A 26,484-nucleotide genomic window follows, 5' to 3' on the forward strand; every position below is an offset into this window, starting at 1 on the left:
CCAGCCCCGAACGGGATGGACCTCCATTCACCACAACTCTCTGGGCCCGGCCGTCCAGCCAGTTTTTGACCCAGTGAAGAGTACACCTGTCCAAGCCGTGAGCCGCCAGCTTCTCGAGGAGAATGCTGTGGGAGACGGTGTCAAAGGCCTTACTGAAGTCCAGGTAGACCACATCCACAGCCTTTCCCTCGTCCACTAGGCGGGTCACCTGGTCATAGAAGGAGATCAGGTTGGTCAAGCAGGACCTGCCTCTCATGAACCCGTGCTGGCTGGGCCTGATGCCCTGGTTGTCCCACTCATGCCCTGTGAGCGCCCTCAAGATGACGCTCCATAATCTTCCCTGGCACCAAGGTCAGGCTGACAGGCCTGTAGTTCCCCAGATCCTCCTTCCGGCTCTTCTTGTAGATGGGCGTCACATTGGCCAGCCTCCAGTCATCCGGGACCTCCCCTGTTAACCAGGACTGATGATGATGGAGAGCAGCTTGGCGAACTCCTCCACCAGCTCCTTCAGCACCCTCGGGTGGATCCCATCCAGCCCCATAGCCTTGTGAGCAGTCTCACAAGATGCAGATGGATGCAGAAAGGCAGGTGTGGAAGTGCAAGAGGACAGCGGGAAAAGTTGGCATGTTGCTATGACATTATTGTAATGTTACAAAAAAATAAATCTGTGTTTTCAAGCTTCTGAATTAAGCAAATAGTTAATCTTCTCTGGATGGGATAATCAGTTTTCAAAGACTCACTGTGGATGGAGCTACTGTATTCATATACACAGAAAACATCTAAAAAATTCAATGAAGTTATATCAGCTTAAAAAAACCTGCAGATTTACATTTCGGTCTAATTTTATTTTCTTTCCAGGCTTAGTTCTGAGTCTCTTACTGCACTCGAGATACCCAATGATATGCTTCAGATCATCCAGGATCTTATTTTGGACCTCCGTGTACGTTGCATTATAGTGACCTTACAACACACAGCTGAAGGTAATAAAAGGCTGCAGGTCTCTGCTTACTATCATATTTTTTTTTGCCTCTGATTAGGCCAAACCATGTTCTGGAAGATAACCATGTTTGTTACAGATATTGTAGTGGCAGTGGACTCTTCTGAGTTCTGTAATATCTCACAAGAGTTACTCAAGTATTTCACTTTTCTGACAGAAATGTTTGTTATGAGTCTTTTCTTCCCTTAGTCTAATGAATACAGTAGTTTAGATCTGTTTCCTTTGGGTTGAGACAGTTTTACAATGTAAGTGATTTATCTCATGATGCAGCTTCTATGTATTGGAAATACCATTTATTTTCTTTTTTGAGTTCTTCTATAAAGTGAAGAATTAAATAAGCAATGCCCCAACCCCAAGTAAAAAAAAAATCCACAGCCCTTTATGAAGTATTTTAGCTGTGTGTTTTCCAAGGCCTTTTACTAATACTATAATCCCCAGACTTCCTACTGTGTACACAGCTTTTGCCATAAATGTCTGAATTGTCAAGGCCAGTAAGACATTCTCTAAATGTAATGTGACTCTATGTGCATCAGAGGCCATTCATCTTACCATCTTGTGTTCAGCTCTGAAACTTGAATGTGAATGAAGTAAATCTTCCAGATTTTAAATCTCAGGGCAGATTGATCTGCTAATTCACTTAGCAGGGTTTTTTTTCCAAAAGACTAATTACCCTCAATGTTAAAAAGATTAGGGCTTTTTTAATCTTACAATTTAATCAGTTTTTCATCTTTACCATGTGATTCATCATTATTTTGTAGGCTGACATGAAGCTAAGTGTTTTACCCAAGCCTTAAGCACAGGTGGCTATAGTAAGCAAATTTTTAAACTTTTGGTGACAACAAATCATAAAGCCTCTATGGTTTATTTGATACAATGTTGATATGAATTATATTCTTGGCTCTTAATTCTTTTATTAATGTTAACACTGAAATGGGATTTGTATTTCTGCATTATTATCAAGCTAGTTGGCCATACAAGTACATAGGTTGTTTTGTCTCTTTAAAACTACTTAAGGAAAGTATTACCACTATTTCAGATTTCACTTAAAGTATGAGGAAGTCTCTTTTGCTTTTCTTCACTTAGCACAATTGAGATCAATTATTATTTTTTTTAAATGGCAGATGAAAAAGATTCTCTCTCTTTTTTTTTTTTTAATCGTGACATGAGGATGTCCTGTTGGACTGACTGCCCTCTGTCTAGGAATTGTGAGTGATTCCTTAGATTTCCTGACTGTTTCAAAGGAAGGAAGTATCTAGCTCTGAACTGTTCTGCTGACAATCCTTAGCTTCTCAAATTTCTGTGAGCTATCCAAAGCAGTCCAGAGAGCTCTGAAACGTGATTAATGATGAAGCTCTCAGCCAAAGCGCCTGCTGTCTTACTAGTTCTGCCTACTTGTTGCATCATAACAATAGCCCAGTTCTTTGTTCAGATCCAGAGTTTCTGCTTCTTACGTCCTGATTGCTGGTCACGTATGTTCTGTGGAGGAAAAACTCTTGTCATAGTCTGTACCCTAGATTTTTATAAAAGCAGATTTACCAGTCTATGTGTGAATGATTCTCTATTTGGTCTGAACATCTTTATTCATACTTTTCATTCTTGAATCAAAAGAGATCAGATCCCTTAGGATGCCGGTATGTTACGTTGGCTGGATAATGTATCTGTCTTTCATCTAGCCAATAACAGCAGCCTTCCTCAACGGCTACTTCCATCCCCTATTAGTGAAGCAGTTCTGTGTAGTGGCTGTAGCATCAAACAGGAGAAGAGAAAAGATGCCTGCCTGTATGATGACTCTCATTCCATATTGTTGCACTGCATGCCTTATCTATGGGACCCTTTTTTGTTGTTGTTCTTCACCAGCTAAAGCAAAATTACATATGTTGAATGTGTTTAGATAGTTTTTACTAGACAGGACCAGGTTAATTGGGCCCTTGGAGAAACTGTTATCTTTAGAGAACCAATGAAAGAAGAGTTAATGGATAGTCTCATTCATACCTGAAGTATGAATGAGATCTATGTAAATGGATCTCAGATGTAGTTATATCTGTAATATGTAAGTCAAAAAGGCTCCTCCTGGACTTGATTCTCACCTCCATAATCTTTCTGAAATACGAGCTGCATAGACTGCTGATATAAAGTTCAGTCTCATCTCTTGCTGCCTGTTATAGTTGGTAAAGGCATTCAGATCAGTTAAAATTTTTAATAGAGCACTCTACCATTAGCTATTTAAATAGGATAAATATGCCCACGCACAGGGTTTTCTTGTTGTCGTATGATAAACACCATATACTCATGCTGGCCCTGAGAAGCAGTTTGTGTTCTTTCCCTCTCATATGTGATCACTGGTCATAAAGGTCATGAAAGCCAAATTATGTGAATGCCAGACTAGACAGGGGTTTTACATGAATGTATTTGACTGGAATTTGGTAAGCAGTGAAATATGAGAAAGAAATTTGTTTCTTTTGTATTTTTATTAGCTCATAACAGAATGCAAAAGTGAGCAGCCACAGAAACATGTAGAAGCTGACCAGCGCAATCTAAAGCCTCGCAAGAATATTGGTTAAGAGGTTTACGAAATAGGGAAATGAATGCAGTAATTATTCTGCACAATTTCTTAACACTTTTTATCCTCACTAAGCCTATACTTCTATGAGATGTAGGATTGCAGGGTATGATGCCAAAACCAAGCTTCTTAATTTAGCTAATTAAAGCACCAAGATAGTGAAGATACCTTTCAGCATACATTAGTTATCCTCTTTTCTTGGTTTTTGGGGAGAGATGGTAATTCACCAAAATTTTTTCTCATTTTAAAGGCAGTTTCATGATGTACAGACAGTTCTGATGAGCAATTTGTGTGTGAAAAACTGTATGTCAAACCCCCTCAAAACTTCACGCAGTTCATCTTTGTTCTGTTTACAAGTTGATTAAGCCCCCAAAAAAGCAATGATGCAGAATGCATGTGTCCATAGAGGAGTTTTGTCTGCCGTGCATGAGCTTTGGATTCACATCCTGACCTAGCTCCTGTTAGCTTCAGTAAGCCTATAGACATTGGCACCTTCTGGGTAGTGGAAAAGAGTGCTTTTTGCATATGCCTTCATGTATTTTTGAAGGAAGTCTAGCACCATGGATCCTTGACCCTGAGTGGGGACTCTGAGCCTCTTTTATAGTTATTAAATATGAATTACATGCTGTCCTTTCTGTCTTTGCTAAAATGCTAGGCAGTTGTTCTTTCAGTTTTAATTAAGAGCTGGAGTATAATAGACTAGAGACTTGGGTTCTTAAATGCAGTATTTTATGTTGTGATTAAAAATTTACAAAATAAAAACAAAGCCAAAGCCTTCACAATATGCCTTTAATTTTAAGCTTTCCAGTAAAAGATGTGCTTCATGCAAGCCTTGCCGTGTATCATAGATATGCTTCTCTATGTGGTGTCACCAGCATACCATGTATGAGTTCCATTCTTAGTCATTTGAGAATGCTGAAAGCTTTGAAGCTTTTAGTGCTATTTGCTTGTATGCCTAGTCATTGCAGTCCCAATGTCTGTGGTTTATCTTTTCAAGTTCAAGGAGTTTTTAATAATGAAAATGACTACCTTCTCCCTCCGCCTGCCCTTTGCTCTCAGTCCCAGTGCTCCCACCGAGCCCAGGTTAGCTGAAAAGGAAGACTGGGTTGTTGACAATGAAGGTTTGACATCGTTGGTGGGTATACTTGTGTGTCTTGTAGGCACTTTCTTTGCTGGATTTTTTTTTTTTGCAAGTGTAATGAAACTGGTTTCTGTATTCTCCAAAAATTGAATTATGTTGGACTTTGTCTATATGTGTGCATACTGGTGTCTATAGTTTTATTAAAATATGAAAATATAGGAAGATAAAAAATACAAAATATTTTGTTTGGATGGTTACTTATTTACAGCACTCTTAACAGATCCCATCACCAAACACACAGTTACTTTTGTTCTTTTCTTCCTTTTCCAAATTTTTTATTTGTACTTCTTAAACTATTATATCTGAAGTAACTTTAATTGATAATGGTACTACTACACAGCAATACTTTTGAAGGTGCAAAACAGAAGGAAAAAAAAAAGGCATAAATAAAAGCTTTGCAGATTTCTGCCATGTATTGAGAGACAAAAATAAATAAGAATTGGGCATCAAGATATGTAGCATGACTTTCTACCTTAAGTAGGGTTATTTAAATGTATCAGTATAATTACTGCTGACCTCTAGCATGATCTTGCTGAGATAAACAATAACTTTCATTGTTAAGCATCTTATTTTAGGGATGGTTTACTGAAGTAAAAAGTTATTTTTAAGGTCACAAGAAGTTCAGTTCACATCAAAATGCTTCATAACTTAGTAGGCACACTACCATGGAATTGGTATGAAGCTAAATAAATAGGTCACTTATATGTTATAATGAGAAATTGAACTGAAAAGCAACTAATTTAGGAGATTGCCTACACACAAACAACAAATGACTTGAAACCAAATTCAGATAAATTAGTGAGATGCTTTCTGGAAATACACAGTAATGAGTAATGCCTAAAACACAGCAAGCACATTGTAGGTGTGACTTAAAAACAATCTGCGAAAGCAGAAAGGGCCTGTGGGAGGGAGAGTTGCTTTGTGTGTATTATCTAAGAGAATGCTCCACAGGCTTCTTTAGTTTTTCTTATTTGCTTCTATAAATACGTGTTTGAAGTTGAGTAGGAGGGCATTAAGCAATCACAATATACACATTGTCGGAAGGAGTGTTTTTGGGCAACTGTAGTATTATAACCAGATTTACAGCTTCTGGTCTTAGTTTCAGTTGCTGCTGACTTGGGCAAGTCCCTTAACTTTTCTGTTTTTCATTCTATTCATCTGTAAAATGGAGGGAGGAGGATGGATCTTCCACAAAAGCTTTGTTTCTTTTTGCTTTTGCTGTATCCTAACCCATCTTTGTCTAAAAACTGCTTAAGTCTTTTTTGTATTTAGGAATCACCCATTAATTCCTTGTATACAGCACTTTCCTAGATACCTTTTGAGGCTGTGGTTGAGATGTCCCAAATTGTAATGGTGGCAGTTGACTATGTTTTGTCATAGCAGAGTGATTTATCTACTAAAGTAGAGTTCATTGTGGTAGTAATATAACAAAAATTGTAGCAAAAATTCACCAGTGTAAACAAGGGCCAGGCAGTCTCTTTGAGGACATTTTAGGTTTAAGGTAGGAACTGTATTTTAAGTTTGTAGGAAATAGTGGTTGATAACCCCTTTAGCATTTATATTCCAGGTAAAAGATACAGTAAGACACAGAGCAAACTCTTCCTCAGTTTCATAATACCCAAAGAATAACATATCTGAACAGCTTTCTTCTCCTGAGGTGTGATGTTTTATTATGTGGAAACAAAAAAACAAAAGCAGCACTTTACTGCTGTTCTTTTTCTTTTAAGCGGGTCCAAAAATAATAAATACAGATTGTCTTAGTGGCTTTTTTCATGATTTTCAGGTTGCTATGCAGGCATTACTTTCATGATCCACCTCCACCCCGGCATTTACAGAAATAAAAGTTAACTCCTAAGCCTAAAGTTGGTGACATGCCATAAACTATCTACTGGATGAAAAGCAGGTTTACATGACTTAGAAGCCTTTTTTGTCCACCTCTTTGACCCAAATCCAATAGGATGATGTCCCTCTTCTAGAGCAGTGACACCCCTCTGCTTCACGTTGTCCTGTACAACCGCTTCCTGCCCAATACCAGCAGGCAGCCTCATTAAAAAAAAAAAGTGAGACTGAACAGGGAGGAGAGAAAGACAGGGAAAAACTGACTAATGACTCTGATGCTGTGAACTCGTTTGCACTTTCAGAGTGAAATTGATACACGCACCAAGACATTCATACTTCAGATTTGGAAACCTGAAGGTAGAAAAAGCCCCCCAAACCAGTGGATTTTTTTTCCTCCATGTGAAAGCGATTTCAGTCAGTTTTTCTTAGAAACCTTTTGCTGAAATAAAATGCAGAAATATCAGATATCCAACGTGAAATTCTATCCCAACTTAGATCAAGGGGGGGAGGAGGGAGGGTGTCACAGGCATCTATAATGTAATTGTCGATATATGCTGCCACAAACAAGCTATAAAAATCTTTCATGACCCTTTAGAGGAGGCTGTCTGGTGTAGAAGACTCTGATTCAGATAAAAAAATGTACACTGATCTATGGTAATAATTCTGTAGCTAGCTTAAGTGCAAAAAGTGCATCACTACAAAAGGGTCCTCTGGTAATATATGAATCGTGATTCCCCCCCCCCCCTTTATTTGGGATAATTTGGAAATAAAGAGCTTACCATATGGCGTGGAAGTTTATATATTTGTGTAGTATACATTTGACATGTTTACCTAAAGCTAACAAGTCGTTTGCCTTTCAGCCATCCCAGTTTGAGCAGTGCATTATCCACTCCTTGCAGTCTCTTAAAACTGTGCTGGACTGCAAACCTGGAGAGGCTAGCGTAAGTTTTGATTCATGCTTTTATTTTTGTTCTTTTTATGTAAATTACTATTGGGTTTCAGAACAAGAACCTTCAGAGAATGATACAGGGATATAACTTTCCTCTTTATTTTTTTTTTCCACATAAACCCTTTCAACTGATGCTAGCTTTTAGAATTTTGTTTGTTTCCTTTTATCCTTTGGCGTAATTGTGTGTGTATGGGGCAGATTGGACCTATATTTAAATCTTTAAAGCATTTCTTTTGAAAAAATGCTGCTAATGTAATTTTCAGATAGCGGTAGATGTGACTTTATTTACATGAGGGAAAAAAAGGGGTGGGGGAGGCATTCCTAGGAGTTACTCTTCACTCAGTGTTGCATCCAAACTACTTGCAGAACTTGAATTCAGCTTTTTACTTCTGTAACCTTTATTCTAAATCAGGAGTCCTGATTGTCCCAATCCACTTAGTACCTTGAGGCCCTGATTGATTGTGATACTGATGCTTAATGAACATTATTCAAAATAATGGTGAATCCTTCTTGTTAGGGTGCAAAGATCTTTGAATATCCGGGAAGCTTTTGCTGCAATTCCATTAGCCAACAATGATACATATCACATGTACTAGGTACTAGGACTTCTTTCCTTTTAGTGTTATTTCTTCGTGCTTGTCAGACTGTTTATTGGGATTTGTATTCTCTCTCCCCATTTTTAGGGTGGGGAAAAATTGAAATTGATCCATGAGAAAACACTGTATTCCAACAGCCATTCCTATAATTGTGTCACCTCTTTAGGGATAGGTTACTCAGGCCTTCCTTGAGAATAAGGCCATGTGAAGCTGTTCTGCTGAAATTATCTGCTTGCATCTTCAGGTTTTCCAGCAGCAGAAAACACAGGAGGATGTGTGCCAGCTAAGCATTGGGATCATGCAGGTAACTTGATCACTTTTAAGTATGAAAATTTGAACACAAGTGATCAACAAAAATGTGTGCTTTGTTCCCTGCCCACCTCCCAAAAGGTACCTTAAGTTGATGACTCTGTTATTCCTCTGATACACTCTGGGATACTGAGAAATGTTTGACTTTAAAAGTATGCAGAGCTAGCTAGCTGAATCTGATGATATCAAATCCTCAGAGGGTAAGTGACATATTCAAGTATTTTACTGATTGTGACTGTTCAAGATTTTACTGATGATTGAGAGACACTTGCTGAGCTGATGTCATCTAACATCGATATACTGCAGTAAAAGGAGCAATGCTGATTTTCATCAGTTGAAGATATAGCTTTTAATTTTTGTATCAGAAACCAATATTCTTTGTAACAAAACCTGATTTTTTTTAAATATATTTGAAATTAGGTAATAACATGCTTTAGGCTTTTGAACCATAGTCTTCTCAAATAAGAAACCATGAGCCAAAGCAAAACATGGATTTTAGTGATGCTTTTGCTTACTTGGGATCAACTGTTCAGATTGAACACTTGAAAATTGTTAACAATGCCTTCTGTGCAAATCAGCAGATTATCACTGCGTAATTTTAGCCATGCATGATGAGAATCACTTAGCAGGATTAAAAACTCCTGTGTTTTGCTACAAGTAAACTGTGATGCATATAAAATTGAAAATATGCATTCAAAAGGTGTAACTAAAATGTTACTGTATTTATGTACGGTTTAAGACAAAGAAAGGTGATGATGATTGTTCTGCTTCTATTGACTGTAGTACAAGTGAATTTAAGAATTTTTTTTTAGTTGTGGCAGAAAATGTAGATCTTGCTTTATTGTTTCCTAGGTCTTTATAGACTGTTTGGAACAACTGAGCACCAAACCTGATGGTGACATAGATACAGCACAGTAAGTAAAATAAATAGGACCTTGGTGTAGTATTCTGAAATTGTGGGTGCGAGTCTCAAATTTCAGTGGTGGTGTGGTTTTATTCATATTTCTTGTGAATACTTTTGCCTCTGGTTAGTGATGCTTTGAAATAAGAGCAGATACTTTTTATGCCAAACAATTGAGTGACATCATGTAATAAATATTGTACAAGGTAATGAATATGGTATTACTTATACCATTTTATTCAATGACAGGAGTTGTGTGCTGTAGAAGCAGGTATATTGTTTTTGACATGACCTTCCATGGAATGAGTTGTCCTTGTCACTAAGTAATGTCTAGTCATGGAGAAGCAGCCGCTGCCTTTCTTTTCTTCCCTTATATTTTGACTGGTTCTGTTTGGTATTTCTGCTAAATTCTTGAAAGTTTGTTCAATAATTGCTCATGAGCCACTTGTTTTAGAGACCAAAACAATAAGAACTCAGAATAGCCTGAGTTTTCAAGAGTACCAATCATTTCTTTGTGAAAAGCCAGAAACTTGGCAAATATTGGTACCTGCAATATGCGTTAGAAAAAGGCAAATTAACTGTGTTCCTAATGCCACTTTTTTTTGCTATTTGGATGACTCTCTTGGCTGGATAGGCATAAAACCAAAACGGAATCTGTGACAAACCAGAGAAATTACAGAAAATTAAAATGCTTTAAGATGGAAAGGTAGCTAGAATAGTACTGTCTGTCCACAAAGCTGCTGCAGGCTTTGTGTACATCTTAGAAAAACTGAGCAACGTGGACTGCTTTATCATCTGGTGTGAGGGGGGCTTGACACAAGATTCCAGTCTTCTGTTCCAACTGTTCATTTGATCCACCGTGTATCAGATAATCAAAAGCACTATACTACTCACTTTTTAAACAATATTCCTAGTCTTTCAGTTGATGTTTCATCTCCAGATTTGTTTGGAAGCATTCATGAAGACTCAAGTCTTTCTTCAGTAAGTTTGGCTTCTGTTTCTAAAAGCTGATGTGAAACTTAGTATTTCTCAAAGTTACAGGAATGTGGTCCTTTTTTATTAAGTGTTTCAGGTTTTTGTTTTCCTTTTTTAGAGAGCAATTCTGTATTCTAGAGGCATTTCCTAGATATATATGTATATAAGCATAAGAAAAGACAAGGATATAAGGCTTGAATATGAGGTGCTTTTTAAAAGCAGTTTGTTTATGATATCTTAGTATACAATCTTAAGGTAACTAATGAAGACATTTTTTGAAACCAGCTATTCCTCAGAAACTAAAATGGCATCATTGAAATCAGTGAAAATAGCACTGGTGTTAAGACAGTTGAGGATTTGACTTTTGATTTATTACCCTGTTCTAAATCATAAGAACTGGTCTGATTATTAGTTACTTTTTAAAACCCAGGAGGATACATATACTCAGTAATGTAGTTTTTCCAAAAAAAATTACTGAGAGTAAGTATTGATTATTTGTTTGGCTGGTTTTGTTTTTTAGGAAATTGGAAAAAAGGTTTTTAATATTCTTCACACTTTGACTTTGCTTAATGGACTTTTCTTCTAGTCTGGTGGATGATGAAAAAAATGTAGTTGTTCCCTGCAAGAAACCCAGTGAGAACCTCTTGTGAAGTTAATATTCCTTAGTACGGGTTTTAAATGTTGTCAGAAGCCCAGCTTTGCCTCATTTACAAGAGCAATAGGCATTTCTGCTACAATAAAGAATCACAGATTGCCAAATCAGGCCAAGTTCCCGAATTGCAGACTATAATAATTAGTTCTCTATGTCATTTTATTCTTGCAACACATAGATTTTTATATTAATTGTTGACCATGTAACTTTTTGTGGCTGTGACTTCCTCCCATATGTCATAGATATGAATGTTTAAATAAAAAAGAAATAATCCACAATTTTAGACAATGTTTGGCTTCCATGGTATCATATTAATTGTTTTCTGTAAATCACAGAACACTATCTTCACTTTCCTGATTGAGTAATGAGAACAGAGAAAGTGAGTGAGCAGAGTAAGATTTGTCCCTGTATTTTTAAAAGTCTCATTTTCTGAATAGTCTGTGTACCAACCAATTATAATTTAAAGTAGTAGGCAACTGCATATCTCAATACTAGTCATCATATTACTGGAATACAAAACTGTCAGGAGTTCTTCTGGGTTTGAAAACCAACACCGTTTTTAATCAGATCTGCACTATTATGATGACTTCATTGCCAAATAATTTTGTTTTCAAAATATTTGCTGGTGTTGATTTTGAACTTCCATCTGAGGTAGAAAAATGTTTTCCCCTTGGGAGAAGGAAAGCGGAAAAGGGACCAAATCTGTTTAAATAGTAGTTCTGTCTTGTTTGGTTCTTTGTCTCTTTGGTGCAACAAGGTGTAATTTCCAAAGTCAGGGAAAGGCAATTCTGGTATCTCAACTCCAGAATGTATTTGACCTTCTTGTAATTAAAAAAAAAATCATTGAAGAACAGAGATAAGTTATAACTACCTAGAATTTTTTCAAATGAACTGCTGAAATTATATTACGTACTTCTGAAGCTTGTAGTATTTTAGAATGGGTGAGTGCATTTGTTCAGTACCTGTTTTGCTTCCCTTGTTTTAGCCAGCTTCATGTGAAAGTGAAGATGATCTTCAGTTAATTTTATGATGGTCACAATTCTTAGCATATTTCTTGAAACAAAGTAAAAGCCAGAAACAGCTTCCTGGAAAGCTGTCCAAACCTAATTTTTGTAAAGAAGTCTTAACCACGATTCTGTATTAGTCACAGCTATTCCAGTGAATGCTCCAGATCCTATAAGAAAAAGCATACGTGTTCAGTCATCATACCTGATATTCACTCAGTTCTTGGTGTTTTGTTGACAAAAATATTTGTAAACTCCACTTTATTTATCAGCATGTTTATTACACACACAGAGTCAATAAAATACTATACATTTACAGTATTGGTCATGCTGATATTTCTTTTTTCTAACTGTTATACTCTTTCTTCTCTTAAAACAAATTTTTAGGAACAGAGGCTTTTAATTGCACTCAGTAACTGCCGTTATCTGGAACGTCATACCTTCCTAAATATAGCTGAACATTTTGAGAAACATGGCTTTCAAGGTGTTGAAAAAATAACTCAAGTAAGTGAGAGCACTGGAATGGAGTATCATTGCTTAAAGGAAACAGTTTTTACTTGTTTTACGTTCTGTGGAAATTAAGTGCAAGTGTTCAAATGGCCAAAAGGATTCTTGGGTGAGCCTTCTGCAATGAATGGGACTCCAAGCATCAGCTGGACACAACAACGACGATATGGTTGTATGTGTTCCTATAAGGCTTAAACAGCTGGTGTAGAAAATGTGACCTCTTTTTTATTCAGGACTTGTGTGTTTAATGGCAAAGCTTATCAGATTTCTTAGGAAAGCTGTTTAATGTCACTGTGTTTTCTTAATGCAGAGAATGAAAGATCGTTATCTCAGAAATATACTTGATAAATTATTTCATCTGGCAATCTGCGTTACTGATAGCTGTTGTTCATAAACTAGTTCAGGTTTTTTTTGTTGTGTTTTGGTGGTTGTTTTTTGGGTTTGGGGTTTTTTGTTTTTTTTTTTCAAAGAATGAAAATGTCAAAGTGGGCGGCAGTCGCTGTCTCATTTTCCTGCCTTTTTGTAAAGATTAATCATTTTTTTATGAGAAATGTTGTGACTTAATCCTTAGGACCATAAAGCTAGTTTATTTCCAGAAACATTTGTTGGTTGGAAGTAAAATGTTATCTTTTCCAGTACAGAGTACAATATTTCACTTGAACTGATGTTTCTACTATGTAGTACATCCTTAGTCCTGTTCTGCCTGAATGTTGTTTGAATTTCTGTGGCTGAAGTAATTTTGAATAGCATTTAAATGGGGTTGGGAGGAGTTGTATGGTTAGTACAGTATACAAAATGACTCTGCACATTGTCATTCTTTGTTGCCGAGACAACTGAGAGTTGAGCTATGTACAGTTAGTGTTGTCTGTATAAGCAAGTAAGACATCTGCATGTATGTATCTGTATGTATGTATCTGGCACATATGTATTCAACACTCTGTCTGGTACAGCCACATCAAAGTATTGCCATTAAAAGTCTGGTAGGTTTATAAATGGCAAAATTCAAATGTTGAAGTCGCAGATTAATTTCCAATCTGTGTTAACCCTTTGAAAGCGCTGACTGGTGCAGTGCTGCAGATATGGGACACATCAATCAGTAATGCTAGCTGGGAGGATTTGGATAATTAGCTAGTCATCTTAAGAGGGCAATTTTTGAATCCTTCATTAATTTTGAGAGGCTAGAAGCTGACAGAGGTTTAGAGGGGCTGGTTGGTTGTTTCAGGTTTTTGTTCTGTCACCTAAACTTCTGTAAGTTTCTTAATCTATTTAACTGTTTATTAGATTAAAAATTTGCAATAAAGAATTGACAAAATTTTTGAAAAATAGAATTTGTTTTTATCTGAGAAGACTGAAATAAAACTATACTTTTCCATTTTTAGCCTTATAAATTTAATTTTTAAGTGAATTTTGTAGTGTATTTTGGTAAAAACTATCTGTTGTTTGGTTGGGGTTTTTTTAAAGTTCCCTTTGTTAGAAGAGAAATCATTATTACCTAATATTCTGAAAATACAGAAATCATAAAATTGTAACCAAGAAAATTTCCTTACATTCTACGTGGTTATTATTTCCATTTTTTTCTTAGTGTGCCAAATACAAAGTTACATAAAATGGCCAAACTTTACACTCTGCTTTAGCACACGCCATCTTGGCACATACTTATGGTACTCACCAGTAATTACATTTAATTTCTACATAAATCTTCAGTGCTTTTCTGTGGAGCTTCTTTAATTCAACTTTTTATCATCAGTTTAGTCAATTAGCAAGTGGGGAACAAAAATAATGTATCCCGTAACATTCATCCTAGCTTATTGATTAAGCTTCTGAATAAAATTGTTTCCACAGTCCTGATACTTAGATAAGGCAGAGGGGTTGCTAGGATAGAGGCTCAAAATGGCTTTAATACAAAAATTGAAAACTGTAGTTACAGGGAAGTTCACAGCGGAAAGATAACAATGAGAGAATTGTATATTTTTTATGAGCATTTACCCCTCTTGGGAGTCCAGAAAATGCATATACACAGTGGAAGTTATTGAGGACTTCTACTCTGCCTCACCCCCCGCATCCTGGGCTCAAAATAACATTCGGATGAATTGTTCATTCTTTCTTGTAATCTTTCCACCAGCTGAAAAACAAGGTTATCCACTGCTATCTTAATTGTGTGTTGAACTTGAAACAGGTTGAAGAGGACTCACATGAAACAAAAGCTTGTACTGAATGTGCAGATGATCTTTTGTATTGAATGACTGCAGAAGTGGAAGGTGGAATTACTTAATTCTAAAACACTTTGTTAAGGACAACTGAAGCAATTGGGACACAGATTCTTTGAATGGGTGCATGTTTGCAGGGACTTCCCACCGGAACTTGTACTTTATTTTTCCCACTAGCTCAACCCTAAATAGGAATGGTTTAAGGATAATTATTCTCCCTAATCATAAGCAATTGAAGTGAAGAATGTCTTGAAACCCATTCCGGGTTTACATTTCTATGATCCTGTGTAAGGGGAAAAAGTGATATTTCTGTACGTTTTTTAGTGTGTTCTTCTTTTTCAAGTCTTGAGTGTCAACAGGTTGTCAGGTAGAAGGGAAAGAAGAAGAAAAGAGCCTCAATCTTTTCCTGGGACCGAATTCTCAGTGCCTCATGAAAAAAGGAGGTTCATCAGAGAGAAAAGCAGGAAAGTGGTGGTGTCTCTTGTTTCGGAGCACCAACTTCACCATCCCAACTTTCCTGAATCTGGCAGCAACTTTGACCTCAATAATACCTCTGTTTTCCCTTGCACTTATGATCTCATTCCTGAAGGCTTATCTGTCTGTCTATTCCTGACTCAAATACTGCAGTTCCCTTTTCTCTTCACTTAACAATATAGGCATGCCAGATGAGAACACAGTTTAGAGACATCCCTGCAGTGAATAAGCTTCATTCCTTATTCTGCAGCTTGCAGCATTAAATCTTTAGAAAGGAATGATAAGGAGTTGATACTCTTCTTTTCTTTCTTTCTTCTGAATTTCTGGTTTGATCTAGAGCCCTGCCTTCTTCCTCACTTTTAAACCCCTTTTGCTTCTGGAAATTATCATATATATATATATATGCTTTTTTCCCTAATGGTTGAGGAAAATGAGTACTAGTTTAAAAGCTTTACTTTGCTATTGCTTAAGCTCTTACTTATAAGCATAAATACATTTAAGTAGAAGTCACATGATATTTTCAGCATATTTTATTTGTATTTAGCATCCATTACCATCCAAAGATACTGACTTTCTACTTCAACATTTTACGATACGCGTTGTGTTCCAGAATTGTTTCAGAAGCTATAATTACAGGGGGATACCTATGTTTAATAAAAAGTCTTGTATAAAATTTAAAGTTGTTCAGATACTATGAACAAACTGTGCATATCACTTTAGCTTTCAGTGGGGCTAAGTTGTGTGAATTACTAAAAATTGCATAGAGCTGTTAAAGAGAAAAACTCTGCAGATGTTGGTGAGCTGCAGTTTATGCATCTGTTATACAGATATGCCTTGAAGTAGAGCAGGGAAGTTCACATGTACAGTTTCAGAAGGCAGAGACCCCTAAATAATTCTGTGTATTTTTCAAATGTAGAGCAGATAGTGAGAAAGTGTAACATTACAATTGGTAGGTCTTAAGTATTATATGAAAATGTTCATGTTTCAGGATGGAAATTATTATGGGCTTACTTTGAAACATTGACAAAATTCAGTTGTTTACTTGGTGGAAGACCAAAGCCTCCTGACATGCAGAAAAAAAATCATGCCATTAGACAATTACAGTGTGATCTGCCTGCTTTGGCATTACTTGGACTTTTGGCAAAAATGTCTGTTGCTGAGCACAATCAAAAAAAAAAAAATTATACTGGGTAGGATGGACAGATAATATGGAAGTTCCTAGGGTTTTATATATGTAATTATGAACTGAAATGTGTAAGTAATTGCTACTCTTTACCGAAAATTAAAGGAGACGTGAAGTAAATTTTTTGGGTATGTGATTTAATTCTTGTAATTAATGACTATTACGCTCTTTCTCTCTTTTTTTTTTTTTTGTTGTTTTTTAGGTTAGTATGGAATCCTTGAAAGAGCTGGATCAAAGACTGTTTGAAACGTACATTGAATTCAAGGCAGATCCGATAGTTGGGTCGTTAGAACCTGGCATTTATGCAGGATATTTTGATTGGAAAGATTGTCTTGTTCCAGCAGGTAAATATCTGCTTATTAAACTCTGAAATTATTTTAACAGTGATTAATAGGAGCTAAAATATGCTGTACAAATAAAAACTTTTTTCTAGTGTGTTTTTAACTTTTGACAAGTTCTTATTATAAGTTCTTTCTCACACTTTACTTAATTCTTAAATCATTTTTCAAATACCCCCAAATGATTAAAGCAGCTTTGATAATCTCTTTAATACTTGTTTTTTGTGATTATTTTGCTTCATTGCTTATATATAATAGAAAGAATTATAAAAGACATCTTTGAATTTCATGAGAAAATAGCATTGAGATTGTTTGCGATTTTTTCCAAAGAATCTGGCTACTTTTGTAATAGATGTAATTACAGTTCTGAAAAGGTAAAATTATGAGAAAATGCATACTATAATAGTATTTCAGCAAAATGTTAAACCATTGAAGAAGGGCAGGTATAAGGTATTTAGAATGACGGAGCTGTTAGTCATTATTTAGGTGCTTTAAGAGCTTCTGTTTTAAGGAAGCATAATATAAATGAGTCTGGGTTTTTGTTTGGGGTTTGTTTTTTTTTCTTTAAGTAGTGAATACTGTGCACATCTTAACATTTAGGTCCTTTGAACATCTAATTTGTCATATCTAAAACTAATGCATCTAAATCACTTATCCCATGAATGCCTGGTTAATACCAAGTAGAAATTAGTTGCAGTAACATAGTACATGGCATTTTGAAGATGATCTTGTCTTGAATTTCAGTAAATCAATGATTGACATGACAATTTGTACTTTCTTGTTTTGATTGTTTCATAGAGTTGTATATGGCAAGCTTAGTAGAAGTTTTGTTGTACTTTAAAATTTGATAGGGAGGTGGTTACAAGAAGCACGCTGTAATCTGTGCATCAAGAGCTGCAGTGCTTGCTTGCTGGGCCTTAAAAACAAAGATTTTAGGGTTTATTTAGAGAAAAGTCTCTATTCTATCTTTTGTTACTACTTTTTGTGCTCAGAATATATGCTGTAATACAGTTTATAGCCGAAATAACGTGTATTTTAATCTTACACATTCAAATTTATAATTGAATAATATGTAACTCCTCATCATGTTTGAAGTATGTTTTTGCTTGGCATGCTTGCATTCCCACCAGCTAACAAAGACAAAGAGAAAGAAGTTGTGTCAGCTTTTTATATGCTCATTTCTTGATCTAGTGCATTGGGATCTACTGACTGGACTCACGTTGCCTTTAGGATTATTCTGTAGTATTTTTTCATTTAAAGGGAATATTGAATTTCTGTTAGAGGTGTGCCTTAGTCTGCTGCTTGTCCGATTTATTCTTGGTTTTACGTACATTCTGTGCAACTTTTTGGCAAAAATCAAAGTGAAAATGGAGAATATTAGAGACTCCTCTTCAGGATTACATATCATAGTGTTGGCCAAGAGGTGCCAATTTGAAGTAGTAAAAAAGTTGTTTGGTTTTTTTGTTAATCCCCAAGCTAGACATGTTAAGAAGGAACATATAGTCACTTCTTCCATGCTTCTCTACCTTGATGAACTATCTTTCTGATGGATAAATTCTGTCAAATGTACCTTTTTGACTATTGGTATAAAAGAGTAACTTTGAGTACCTTCAGTTTGTCTGCTTATAGCAATGGTTAGTTGATCCTGAAAATATTTGGTGCTCTGAAGATAAAATTAGTAAGTGACTGGGAAAGCCTCCCTCTTGGAGGAGGTAGATGAACTTCATTCTTGAAAAGGACTGGGGAAAAAAACCCAAACAACTCTTCATGGGGCATATGAGAATATGACTTTTTCCAGCATTCAATCAAAAAGAAAAAAAAATCACCCAGCAAGCATATAATTGATTTTTTTCCAATAAACTAGTATTTACAAACAACATTAAATTGTACAACAAGATTATAGTTGAGAAAATATACCCTTATGTAATCTAAAATGCAGTTAGTAGTGCAGTAGACATGCTATCTTTTCATTTTCCTCTTAGAAGAACCCCGAACAAACAAAGCTCTACTTCACAGTTCATCTCCAAGTACAGCATGAAAAGTATCTACTTTATTAAACTAAAATAACATACAGATGACTGGGAGTGGGTCACACCGAGTCAAACACACAGTTCACTCAAGGATTTATTAAAGATCGACACATTGATTTGTTGAGGAAAAAAAATTATTTGTATAGTAGAAATTATTATCTGTTCTTCAGTAATCTTATGACTACAAAATTTAAAGATTTGATTTGAGTCATTTGCCTGGTTTAGATATTGACTTTTGTAGCCTTAATTTTAAAAAAGAACGTTAGTTCATGGCATTGGCAAGGCAAAACATTTAGGCCTCAGTTGTGTTCCTGAGTGGTACTATCAGTGATGTGTAGTGTTGCATAATTAAAGTTACTCGATCTTCCTTAGTGGATACAACTATGCCTGATGGCCATGATGTAATAGTTTGGCCTGAAGTTGTTTTATATGGTGTTTCTGCATTAGCTTTCAAATAGTACTAGTGATAGTAAAAAGGCAAACTTCGACAAGAACAGTTCTTTTTTTGAAAGGAAAGAGGAGGGCAAAGACATCAATTTGTCCACGTTTAAAAGACAAGGTAAAAGGCGAATAATTTCCCTGATGCAGTCTGAAACTTTCAAGCATTCCATCTGGCGATTAAAAATTTGACCAGAGTGGGGGCATGTCGATGCCACGGATATATCTTTTGCAAAGGACATTTTGGAAAAATGTGAGTATGAAAATTCTCAGGAATTGGTTAGGAATAACATCGAGAATTTTCTAATGATGAATTTCCTGTGTTGCTAGTCCAGCCCAGAGCTTCAAGACTGCAACTCTTTTGAAAAATTGTACTGGTCAAGCACTAGCAAGTATTCCTTTCATGATGTTCCCCCTGCTGTTACTGAGCAGAATGAAGAAGCTGGAAGGCTGAATAGAACGCAGAGAGCACCTGATCTGGACTATTGGGAAGATAATGCTTTTGAGTAGATGGAATTGTTCGTGGGGAGGATACCAATGCTGGTAGAAAACAAAGCATGGGAGGGAGCAGACTGGAATGGAAAGCTTGTGATGAAGACTGGTATCAAGCAGGAACAAAGATGGAACAAAGGGGGAAATCGGGACTGGATGAGCAAGGTAGAAATGTAAATTAGGGTAGGATTTAGAAATGAAATTAACACAGAAGTGAATAGAAAGGGATTATACAAACGAGACAGACTTGAAGTGCAAATAAAAGAGCAGAGAGGTCTGATGCTCATTAGATCAGTGAGTTTACCAGAAGCTGCGGTGTAATCGAAGAAATCCCCTCAATCTTGCACTTTTGTCCTCTAGGGATGACAGCCTACTAATGTTACTTTCTTTGCACAGCTGGCAGAAGTTATATCTATATTATTATATACTTACAGTAACACTACAGGCAATGCTACATGTTCTATATGGGCAGTACCACTGAGAAACACAACAATGGCCTAAATGTTTTGCCTTGCCAATGCCATCAATGTTGTTTCTTTTTTAGAATGAAGGCTACAAAAGTCAAGGTCTACAGCATCAGGCAAATGACTCAAATCCATATAAATCTACTGTACATAAGTTACATGTATGTGTTGCCAATTCTGTTGTTAAGCCATATAGACCAATGCAGTACGAGAATTTTCTGGTTTCCATTCTGGTTTTTTGTTTGCTTTCTTTTCAATGTCAGTAAAAATTATGTACGGAAAAAACTACATAAAGACAATCAAGTATAATCCAATCTTTAAATAATAACATTTTTTCCCACATGGGTACACTTGACTTGCTTCATGAAATGGAGGCTGTTTTGGAGATAAAACTGGGGTTTGTATTAAGTGGAGCTGTTAGAGGCAAAAATCTATCCTCAGTTGTAACAGATTCTGAGAAGTGTGTGAAGCATAATCTGGGAGGGGAAAAAAAGTGGAGGCGGGATTCTGTCCCTGCTCCCGTGCGGTTTTCTATGTCATGTTAATAACTCACTTAAGCATTTTTGTCTTTATCTTTAAAACGCCTTCTTTGACTCCTGTCAATTTGAACATTCATGTTTAATTTGACTACCTAAAGTCTTGTAGTATATAGAATATTCAGAAAAATGTTATCCAAAAACCTTGACAATCTATTTGTCATTGGCGACTTTGCAGTCATCTGTCTGTAAGTACTGGGGACAATACTTCCTTGCATCGTATAATCCATGGGGAAATAGAAGGGAAAATAGAAGAATGAGAAGAACGGTAATAAATGAACAGTTCTGAAGAAGAAATCAGAATGAAATTAAGAAGCTTGCCTTTTGAGCAAGCTTTGAAAAATACGTAATACTGAAGTTCTGTACCATGTTTTTTTCTGTCAGTGTGGAAAAAGCATATGGCTTGCTCACTTAGGCAATCGTCCTGTAATTATCAGATACTTGTACATATGGTTTTTGTTACAGTTTTAAATATAAGGAAGGTCAAATTGTTCGCATGGGGAAAAATTTAATTTAGCCTATGTGCTAAAACTTTTATTGTTTAGTTTTTCAACATACACGCTCTTTTCAATATCAAAGTTCTGAATGTCAGAAAGAACTTGTGCACAACGTAATTATACATTTGCCCCTTTATTTTGATCTCAGGTGTGACTGCTGGTGTTAGAAGGCAGTACGGTTAACTTAATTAGATTTATTGTTAATAAATAGCTTTAATTTAAATTTTCATTTTAATGTCAACGTCGACTTCTGAGTCTTTACAACAAAGACTTCATTTTTAACATGCAGCAACAATGAAATCTAGTTCTTTTCTTGTTTGAAACATTGTTCTGATTTAATCTGTGGTATTAACAGAATTAAAAGAGGTGATAGGGATAATGGGAAATATAACATTAATCAGTTGCTGAGTATGTTTTTAGATGATTTTTTTTGTGTATACTGGTCAATCAGCTAGTTCAGCATACAAGGTGTTTTCATTTGTGCTCATTCTCTTTTGGTAGTAGGCTGTGTCTTGCTGGTTTTCTTAAATTCTATTTTAAATGAATGTATTTTTATCTTGGTCACCTGACAAGTAAAATTAGGCTCTGTTTTCTCTTCTGGATTCCAAGCCTATAGTCTTTTGGAGGGTTAATGAGGTGGTTGTGTTACTCTGAATCTGGATAGAAAAGATTTCTGTGTATTGAAGTTTGTGCAGTACAAGCAAAAGTAGTTGTATGTGGGCATTCAATCTTTTAGATTATTAATGTGAGCATTTGCATGCAAATGTCAAATTATTTTTAATCATGTGGCAAGTTTAATTATATTTTATTTGTTTAGATATATAACAGCTACATAAATTTGAGACTCTAGTAAGTGTGGATTTGTTTACCACACAAAAAGTGGGTGTTCATTTATTTTTCTGAGGAATTCAGATATGGTGATCTCTCTTCATAAATTATTTTTTAAATGCTGGCTGCTGTCCAGTCTAGCCAACATTCACTCAGAGTTCACAGCATACAGAGTTGCAGAGGCTAGTCTAGCAATCTTTTTAAAATATGTATCTTCTGTGTTTCATTGGTGTTGTCAGATATTGGGGGGGGTGGGGGTTGGGTAGTATTTAAAATTTCACATTGCATTGAAAGTTTCAGGTGATTTCGCACTTTCAGCTGAAAGTTGATTGTTTATGTGGTTTAGATACTCATTCTGTACTTGGCATAAATTGACTATAGTAGAGTTAAATCTGAATTTCTTCTTATTTGGCATGTTAAGGCAGCATTGTTTGAAATATTTCAAATATATCAAATGCCACTCTTACAGTACAAGATTAAGTGTGTCAGATCTGCTAAATCAGATTTGATATACTTGTCACATCTCTTACCTGTTATTTGTCTAATTTAAAAATCTAATAAAAAACTTCTAATGGCAATAGCCTGATGAAAAGGTACTCAGCAGTTAAAAATGAAACATCAAAAGGCATATTTAATTTGTAGTTACACAGCGACATACTTGTCAACCCTAACTTTTCTTCCTTTGTTTAATTTGGGGCACCAGCACCCTGCTTACATGAAAGATGACAAGTGCGTTTACATCTTAAAAACATTTAGATATAGTAGATTTTTTTTTTTGAGAAATAGGCAATTACTTTTTGACTGAAATGTGCAAAATAATTTGGTTTGAAATCTCTGTAACCCTTTAGATTTCTTCTAACACTTCAAATGGATGGCTTCAGAATTATCTTACTAGATGTAGATGAGTTTGAACTCCAACAGATCTCAAACTATTGATGTCCTGCGTTTAGGAGTTGCCTGTCTTTTTATGCTTTAATAAGGCCAAATTCTCTATTTTGATGCAGGGATATAACGTGCCGGTTAGTCTTTGTAGTGAACAGGAAGAAAACAATGATGCTTTTGCAGGTCTATTGCATATAAGAAATAAATTCCGTAACATTAAAAGTGTTCTGCATTGGCAAATAAAGTTGCTAAAGGACTTGTCAGTTGTGCTTTTTTTTGTTACAAAATGCCAGTTGTTTAACTGTTCGTGACACAGTCACAGATATATTCCACTAGCTAGTTATTTTCATCTAGCTACTGGAGTAGGAGAGGGTACATGCTGAAGCCTTACATGTCTTACAGCCTTCACATTCTTGCATTGTATGCCATTGGATTTCATTTTCTTGCCGTGTTTCTTGGGTTGCAGTTTAGAGTGCACGGAGGTTCAGCGTTGGTGAGAGTGCCAATATTAGCTGCTGAAAAAGGAACTTACCTTTAACTGCTAGCAATTGCAGCAGCAGAAAGATTTTTTTTTTTTTTTTTTTTTTTTTTTCCCCTTCTCCTTCCCAGCAGGTAAGTATAAAGTGTAGCTGGGTCTCTTTACATCCTGGAAGAACTGAGCTGCAGCAAGCTCATCTGGGATGTGTGAAGGGGGGGAAAAAAAAAAAGAGGAGACCACATAAACACAGAGGTGCACAAAAGGGAGTTAGCACTTGAAGAAACAGCTGTGTATCTGTGTTGGTGTGTTGTGCCTTTGTGGAGAAACCTTTTGGAACACCGGAGTGTTCTTACATATGGTACTCTTTTTAAGTACTCCAGTTAAACTATGCTATTTCTCATTCAAACTAACTGCGTTTGTAACATACATTAGTAAATTGATATTTTATTAGGATAAGCTGAATTCAACATCCTTAAATGACCTGTTCAGCCAGGAAATGTGACAATCCGTGTGTTGCGTGACTGCAGTTCTTGCATCTGGTTTACTGCACATAATTCTTCACAGAATAGAATCATGTACTAAAATTTCAAAGTCAGGGGTTGTCATGTTGTAGCCTTTCAGTTAATTTTGTGGAAAAAAAATAATAATTTGCTGCTTGAAATATAAGCAGAAATTTCACTGCATGTTTCAAAATACCTTCATTTGTGTAACTTCATTTTAACCTCAGATTTTTCTTCAATTTCACTTTCAGACATTCAGGTTTCATTACATTTCTCACTTCTGACAACAGTGAGATTTCTTTAACATATTACACTGGTGTTTTGAATTATAAATTTTAAGGATCATTCTAGCTGGTGAAATGGAATGGACATTGTACTTTCTCTGTCCTTGGGAACAGTTGCAAAAGATGAGAAAAGGAGAAGGAACTGTTTCTCCAGCTTCCTGTAGTTTCTGCCAGCAGGTTATCTTTAATTTCTGACTATTATAGAAATCTCAGTAGAAACTGTCCTGGAGAGACATTGCGTTTTGCAGGTCCCTGTCTGCCACATATTGCGTTGCACTTGTGTGTAGACTTTTAGATATCTTATTGTGCTTCCACACACTTCTTGCATGCAAGCTTTTCTGCTGCTAATTTTGAATTTAGTTTCTTGTTGGCTGGTCTCAGCAGACTCTAGACTTCACGTGTGCAAGCATGCAGTAGAAGTTCATCTGCAACTTAACTATTTTATTTTTTTATGCTTCCTCTTGCTTTGCACGTGTCTGCCTTCACACACTGTTCTGCTTTATAGCATTTTCTGCTATTAAGCCTACCAGTAGCTGTTTACTAGACTGTCACCCATATCTCTTCCAGCTTCTCTTTGGCTATACCTGTCAAACCCCTTCCTGCAATACCTTGTGGTATTTCTGTCTGTGCTTTGCTAAAGACTGTTAAGCTGCAGGAATTAAGCTCAAAAAACATTTTATCTTTTCATTTTTCATTAAAAGTTGGAAAACCTGCATTATTCTCAAACTGCAAAAGTTAAGTGGTCAGCAAATTTGTAAACTGCCTATTTAAAGCAGGGTGTATTTTAAAAAGGGAAATAATATGATAAGGAAAAAAAATTTTTCTCATCTGAAAATTTTGAAGACCTAAGACAGGCTTCATTTATGTTACTTGAGGAGTAATGAGCATGAGCTCAAAAGCCTTGTATCTCTCTCTAAAAAGAAGTCTTGCTGTGATTCATTGGTCAGACTGTATCCTAGTCTTGTTGTAGCTTGAGAATTGTGTCTATTCATGTACCCTTTCTAACTGATGGTATTGGAAGTCACTCTAATACCTAAATACTGTGATGATAGTTATCACAACTCCAGAGGATTTACTTATCGGCAGTGTCTGACAACTCAGAAGTCTCTTTTGTTGTCTAGCCAGTTGTGGGAAGTTGTACCATACTTGTCTCCAGTTTGGCATTTCAAAGGCCAGTTTGATCTTTACCTGGGAAACTTATCAGTTCAGCATTTTCTAGTTCACGCAGTGTTAGTTCGCAGTCCATCTCTGGGTGGACATGAGTTAATGTCAACAACCTTCTTTTTGTTACAGGGAAGCCTAAATATTTTTTTAGACCCTCAAGCACACTCTTTGAAAAACACTTAAGCTACTTTAATATTATTTTGTATTTTTATGACTGTCTTTGATAATAGCATCTGATCTCTGCATTGCTCAAAGCAGAAAATTAATCGGGGATTGGAATCGATGGTAATGCATAGAGGAGAAGGGGCAAGCATCATTTTTTCCTCTTCCAGCACTCCTTATTACATGCATGAATGAGGGGATATCCAAACAAGTTTGGTATTGCCCCAACCCCTTTAATAAAACGTTAAGTAGTAATAAATCATGTCATCAGCAGAACAATACTCAGTAGTCTAACTTATTGGCATAGTGAATGCTTTCATGTTTACTTTGCATTTGATAGGCATAACTGCCATCTTAATGTTTACTGTTTGGTTTACTGATTACTTTGGGCGCCCCAATGTTACTGGAATGAGGCAGGAAGCAGTTTTGGAGCACTGGCAGGTTGGGTTTACAGGTTGGGTAAGTGAGTAGGAATGGATGGATGGAAGGGTGGGAAAGGAAGAGCTTGGTGATGCTTCAGATGGGTTTGGGAGCCAAAACTGAAGACCAGGGAGGTAAGGGAGGTACGATAAGGTCATAGTATAAAAAGCCAAAAGCTTAGAACTCCAAATCAATAGTCACTATTACTATTATTTCTTTTTATTTGATTACTAGTTTGATTATAAGCCAAAAAAAATTAAAACCTTGGTTGTGAATGAGGTGTTCGTGTGGGCTCAGTGTTAGACTGTTCCTTCAATCATTACCCTTAGAAACTAGATTTTTATTGTCTTGGTAATGCTCAAGGTAGTTTCTGTGGCAATCTTTAACATAATGAAGTGTAATGAAACAAGTGGAGTGGGGAAAGAAAGTCAGATGAAAAATAAAATTGCCTGTAGTCCCAAACTGTGGTGTTGGGTCTGTCTCGGACTCTTTAGTTAAGCTTTTTAGCTTGGGCTTATTCTCTGCCTACAAAGACTTGTTTCCACAGGTGTGCTCACTGTAGCTACTTTGCTATTTTTCACGTAATATCCAGTTGGGTAGTGTTTGCTGCTAAAAGATCTTGGGACTACTCTCTTCTTGTACCCCAGAACTGTTTTAAAGTCCCTTTGACAATCTCT

At 36.1% G+C, this 26,484-nt stretch overlaps 1 protein-coding gene across 1 annotated transcript in view; it reads left to right on the plus strand.

Moving 5' to 3' along the window:
- EXOC2 (exocyst complex component 2) overlaps window positions 1-26,484 on the plus strand; it is a 121,578-nt gene that overhangs the window by 67,607 nt on the left and 27,487 nt on the right. Inside the window, exons 15-22 of the mRNA XM_009326446.1 lie at window positions 859-990; window positions 4,641-4,692; window positions 7,398-7,478; window positions 8,327-8,386; window positions 9,244-9,305; window positions 10,207-10,273; window positions 12,311-12,427; window positions 16,497-16,638. Of these exons, the coding sequence (XP_009324721.1) occupies window positions 859-990; window positions 4,641-4,692; window positions 7,398-7,478; window positions 8,327-8,386; window positions 9,244-9,305; window positions 10,207-10,273; window positions 12,311-12,427; window positions 16,497-16,638 (713 nt within the window). The remainder of the gene's footprint in view (window positions 1-858; window positions 991-4,640; window positions 4,693-7,397; window positions 7,479-8,326; window positions 8,387-9,243; window positions 9,306-10,206; window positions 10,274-12,310; window positions 12,428-16,496; window positions 16,639-26,484) is intronic.

The sequence above is a fragment of the Pygoscelis adeliae genome, unplaced genomic scaffold (genome assembly GCF_000699105.1).
Source record: "Pygoscelis adeliae isolate BGI_AS28 unplaced genomic scaffold, ASM69910v1 Scaffold186, whole genome shotgun sequence".
NCBI classification, from domain to species: domain Eukaryota; kingdom Metazoa; phylum Chordata; class Aves; order Sphenisciformes; family Spheniscidae; genus Pygoscelis; species Pygoscelis adeliae.